Genomic DNA, 5,597 nt, shown 5'->3' with positions numbered 1-5,597 from the left:
AGCTGGTTGTATCCTCTTCTTAACCATCAGAGCTTTTGATCCCAGGGAAGAAGGAAAGAGCAGGGCGGAAGTGAGCTCTGGAAAGTGGGAAGAGGGGGGCGTGTAGAGGGGGAGACAGGCGGGGATGAGCTTTGAACAGTGGAGATTTCAACCCACAGAGCAGAACCTAGGGTAGGAGTGAGGGGAAACCCAGGAAAAGTGAGAGACACACACCAAGGAGCAGTGACCACTGAACAGGAGTTGGGAGGAGAGGGACCAGGGGCTAGTGATCTGTACACACTCCAGTCCCCAGAGACACCCCCTCCCCGGAGACATCCCTCTGAAGCCTTGGGTCCTGCAAACCCAGCCTGATGCAGGCAGCCTGGCTCCTGGGGGCCCTGGTGGTCCCCCAGCTCCTGGGCTTAAGCCACGCTGCCCGGGGAGCTGAGAGGGAGTGGGAGGGGGGCTGGGGAGGTGCCCAGGAGGAGGAGCGGGAGAGAGAGGCCCTGATGCTACTTTTTTAGAGTGAGCTGAGTGTACAGGACTAGGGGTAGGAGGTGAGAAGGACTATGGGCTTAGGAGAGGTACTGCAGGGTGGGAGAAGAAGGCAGAGTGGGAGCGATGCTGATTGGCTCAGAGGATGGGGGCGATGGGGTCACGGAAGGGGCCGGAGCATCTGAGGAGTCAGAAGCGGGCGACAGGCTGTCCTGACCATCCCTCCCCTGCCTCAGCATTTACAGGAGGCCCTGGGGCTGCCTGCTGTGAGGGGCGACGGAAATCTCGAGGGAACCCTTGAAGACAAAGGGGCCTGGGGGACTGAGGAGGATGGTCAGGGAGAGGGAGAGGAAGAGGAGGAGGAAGCAACGCCAACCCCCTCCTCCGGCCCCAGCCCCTCTCCCACCCCTGAGGACACTGTCACTTATATCCGTGAGTTACCATAAGCTCCGCCCTGCCACCAGGCCGCTGCCATCATTTAGCAAAAACGAGCCGTCCTTTCACTGCCCGGGGACCCTTCAGTTGCTCACTGCCCAGCCTATTGCCCCCACATCTCCAGGAACTCCGGGTCCCCGGCCCTGCCTCCCAAGAGCCCGGGGCCACCGACCTTCCAGGACTCCCGAGTCCGTCCCCTCCACTCCGCCCCCAGAAGCCCTAGGTCCTCGTTCCCAGGTCTCCGATTTTAGTTACCTGATTCCCCGTCCAGTGTGCGCCCTGCTCCCGTCCAAGTCGCCTGGCCAGCCTGAGCCACCACCAGGCCTTCGCATCCAAATCTGCCTTCACTGGACACCCATAAATAGTCAAAACGGCAGGGGCTGTTTGGCAACTTCTGGCAGCTCCTGACGCCAGGCACAAGCCTGCAGGCGACCGCCGACCATGGTATAATAGCCTTGGGGTGGAGTCACACCGCGCATAGGCCCAGGAAAGCCGTCTCCAGGCAGGGGGGGCAGGGGCTATGGGAAGAAGGCCCAGGTGGAGTTGGGTGTCAGGGGCAGAGAGAGAGAGGGGCTGCCAGGAGGAGGCGTTGGGATGCAGGCAGCATCCCCCACCCAGGCCTGTAGAGGCCCGCCCATTCTCCCTGGACAGGCGCCTAGGGTCTGCTAGTCCAGAACCATGGGGTGACCTACAACTCCTCCCTGTCCCAGTCCCTGGCCTCCGCCCCTCTTGGGACCAGGTCCCTAAGCCCGCCCCATATCCAGGCCTTTACCTGCACCCCAGAGGCCTTGGCCCCTCCCCTGGGACCTATTTGCCAGGAGTGCTGTTATTATCCCCCACGCCCGCAAGTGTCCTGAAAGGCTGCGCCTCAGTACAAGTGCTTCCTGCTCTCAGCGCGCTTGCGGCTTGAGGCTGGCAGGCAGTGGCCAGCCTGAGGCGCAGTGCAGCGCGCACTTGGGGCGGGAATGGCTCAGCCCTTCGACCGCCACCCGCTTTCACACCTACGCGCGGCGCTGGCTCCCTACAACTGGCCCGTGTGGCTGGGCGTGCACGACCGGCGCGCCGAGGGCCTCTACCTCTTCGAGAACGGCCAGCGCGTATCCTTCTTCGCCTGGCACCGCGCGCCCCACCCCGAACCCGGCACCGAGCCCAGCGCCGCGCCGCACCCGCTCAGCCCCAACCAGCCCAACGGCGGCGCGCTCGAGAACTGCGTGGCGCAGGCTTCGGACGATGGCTCCTGGTGGGACCACGACTGCGAGCGGCGCCTCTACTACGTCTGCGAGTTCCCTTTTTAGCGGGGCCGGTCCCCCGTCTTTCCACTCCATGCCACCGCCACCCGCCCTTGGCCGGGGCTGCGCGCTCCCCGAGCTCGGCGAAAACGCTCTTTCCTTCTTCCTTCTCTGCCTGGGAGATAGATCCTGGGCGGTGGTGGCTCCTGCGGGGCCGGACCCCTCCCTTGCCTTGTTGTTCCTGAGAGCGGCAAACACCAGGCTAGGTCGGTCCGGCGACAATAAAGCCTTGTGGAATCTGACTTGAGCGGGCAGTGGAGGCACTTTTGGTCTTTATCTTGCCGCGTGGCAGACCCGGAAAGGCAAGGCCCGGGCCTTTGGATGCCGGGACTGTCCTGCTTTTACGGGTATTATTTGAGCCCCAGGAATCAAAGTGATGGGGAAGATATGTGAACATGCACACACAGCCATCCACTCCTGCACAGAGATGTCTGGAGTACATGTGTGCACACACCGTTGACGCCTTCACCTCCATCTTGCCCTATTCACCTTTGGGACCCAGGACCTGTCTTTCATTGTCCCAGGCCTTAATCCTGGTCAGAGAGATCTAGAAAGGAGCTAAAGGCTTCCTAATGTTCTCCACTCCTTGCCTGTGAGGTCACCAGCCAGTCTCTTCGCGGCTCTGAGACTCAGTTTCCTCATCTGAATAGATGGGCACAGTCATCCCTTCTTTTCATGGCTCTTGGGATGTTCGGATGAGCCCAGGAGATGGCAGAACGTGAGCCAGGCTATACCTTTCCTTCCCCGCCATTTGCCACACTTTTATTTCCTGGGGCAGTGAGGACACTCAGTCTCCCTCTCCCCCAATACTGGCCTGGTCCTGACCAGGACAGTATCACGGAGCTCAGGAGCCAGAGTGCGACCCTGTCTGTCCTTGCATCTCTGCCCCTTCCCTTCCCTCAGCCATTGTGCCACCAGCCTAAAGTGTCACCGTTGGATCCCTCAGTGGGAGGAAATAGCCACCCCTGTCATCTCCAAAAGGGGGGAGCACCACACATCGCCTCCCTCCAGGAGTCACTTTTCAGCCCCACAACCCCCATAAGAGGTACAGAATGAGAGACTGGAGAGAGGAGGCGGCCTCTGGTCAGAAAGGCTTCAGTCAGGGGACTGAAGACCTTCCTCAAAACTCTCCCTGCTCTAAGCTTGTTTTCTAGCGTGGAGGTGGGGCAGCAAGATGTCATAATAGGCAACCAGATGGCAGATTAGGCACACATTGACGAATATTTGCTACTGACCACGTGGGGTTCACCCTCACGGACCTGACGTTCTGCAAAGTGGCCGGGGCAGTTCAGTGGTTATGTCTGCCTGGATTATAGAGCCAGATGGCCAAAGTTCTAGACCTACCTAGGCCACTTACTTACCGCAAAAACTTGCGCGAGACCTCTCCTGACCCATCATTGATCAGCCAGACTGGAGGAGCGCGGAGAGGCAGGGCCGGGTATGACTACCGCCATTTCCCCAGCATCTCTTAGCGCACGGGAGCTTTTTGAGTGAAAGAAGATGCCTGTGTGGGGCCAGGTTGGAGACCGTGAGATGAGTCTGCTTCTCTGGCCTCCCCTGGGCGCCCACATCGTTGGGGGGCTTTCCCCATCACACCCTCCAACACTCTAGATGCTTGTCCGGTCAGTGCCTGTCACACCAGCCCAGGAACAAAGACACACACAGAGAGATCCGAGGTGGCGAGCAAAGGGCATTTGCAAGGATTGTTTATGTATCAAATCAGCTCGCTCGCATGCATTCTGGAATGATTTCTGACTCAGGTCTGTGTATGGGAACCTTGCTCCCTCCTCCAAGAAGCCCTCCTAGGCCTCCCAAGGGTCAGCGTTTCCAATGTCCACTCCCTGGCTCCCCGCGGAGCACCTGGTGTTTGAGAGCTTGGAGTCCGAGGACCAGGAACGCCTCGGTAGCTGGTTGGGATCGATGCGTTAATGGATCCCAGGGAAGTGATGGAGGAAGGCCCGCAATGACCCAGCCAGAGGACAAACCATCGGGGGCGGGGGCGAGGTGGGGGGAGTACCCGCATGGACTTGGCGGGACTACAAATCCCAGGCGGCTGAGCGGCAGGCCAGCTACCGCCGTCTCAGAACCACATTTCCCAGCAGCCATCGGGTGTGCCACGCAGGTCCTCCCACAAGCCCCGCCCCCTCTCCCACGTGGGGCTCGTGCACATTTTCCAGCAAGTTTAGGACCACGCCCTTCGCGACGACCGAGCTCGGCAGTGTCCAATCAGAGCTCGGGCCTCCTCCCCACCCACGGGCGTAGCCCCGAGGTACCTTGGGAAATGTAGTCCGATCACGTGTCAACCGGTGGAAAAATCCCAAGCCAGAGTCTTAACTTTCGTTTAATATTTGAATGTAACCGGTGCTCCGATCTTTCCGATTAGAGTTTTTCAGAATACGTGTGAAATTCCACGATGGATCATAACCACTAAAAAAAAAGGTGAAATTCATAGAAGATATCGGAACGCATAGAAAATGGTTACAAGTAGTTCTCAAAATTTGAATGTCTAAGTATGTACTGAATTACAGTATAAAATACAACATAAATTTTTTTACTTTGCCTGCAAAAAAGTTTGCTAAACACTGGTCCGAACCAACTTAGCTTTAAAAAAGAAAAAAAAAAATCTTTATTTGGACGTAATTGCAAACTAGCAGATAACTTGCACAAATACAAGTAGTAGTTTGCATTTGTATATATTCTTTATTCAAATTTACCTATTGTTAACAGTTTACACCCTGCTTTAGCTTTATCGCTATTCATCCATCCGTTTATGCCCCCATCCCCTACCCATCCATTTCAGTCAGGTTTACTGACCCATCGCAACGAGAGGAGACAACATCCTACAAGAAGAGCTGCGATCAAGTTACAGGATTTGGGGAAAGAGAGGAATTGGGGTGAAACGGTGTTTTGATAGCTTCAGAGCAAAGCAGGGGTGTGCATAAATTAGTCAACACCAGGTCTGGACTGCAAAGTGGAATCGGCATCCTGTTTCTGTGGAAACTACAAAGTTAAGATAAATGTGACATGTTGTTCCCGGAAACTCTTTCTAAAGCTCTGCATCAGGGCTGGAGACTGAGGCTTCTTGTCTGTGTCAAAGTGTCTTCCACCAGCCAGGCAAGAGCCGGAGGTTTCATTCTTATGGATATACTTTCAAATGGCAAAGTTTCCCAAAGCCTATGATTTCAGAGAGCAACATTTCCCAGTGAGGAAAATGGCAGTAGTCACTTACAAAAGGGGGTCGTTAGGGCCCATTACAGCTGCAGTGTGTCCTGGGAGAGATTTCTGTTAACTTTGCAGCTGACTTTATCTGTATCCAGAGATGAGTGGCAGGCAGATTTTTTTTATGGTCCTAGTTGGTTATTGTTTCTCCCCTTTCTCTCTCTCTCTCTCTCTCTCTCT

At 56.4% G+C, this 5,597-nt stretch overlaps 1 protein-coding gene across 1 annotated transcript; it reads left to right on the top strand.

Moving 5' to 3' along the window:
• The first annotated feature begins 1,874 nt into the window (after positions 1-1,874).
• On the top strand, positions 1,875-2,445 carry CLEC11A (C-type lectin domain containing 11A). The gene has a single exon (XM_039878703.1). It carries the CDS (start codon positions 1,875-1,877, stop codon positions 2,202-2,204), a length of 330 nt encoding a protein of 109 aa, XP_039734637.1. The 3' UTR covers positions 2,205-2,445.
• The last annotated feature ends 3,152 nt before the right edge of the window (positions 2,446-5,597 follow it).

Source organism: Pteropus medius, unplaced genomic scaffold, assembly GCF_902729225.1.
Source record: "Pteropus medius unplaced genomic scaffold, Ma_sr-lr_union100, whole genome shotgun sequence".
In the NCBI taxonomy this organism is placed as follows: domain Eukaryota; kingdom Metazoa; phylum Chordata; class Mammalia; order Chiroptera; family Pteropodidae; genus Pteropus; species Pteropus medius.
The sequence above is the reverse complement of the archived record's forward strand: the minus strand, read 5'-3'. Positions and strand labels throughout refer to the sequence as shown.

Coding starts and splice junctions, on each gene's coding strand:
- CLEC11A (XM_039878703.1), top strand. CDS start 1,875: ATGGCTCAGCCCTTCGACCGCCACCCGCTTTCACACCTACGCGCGGCG.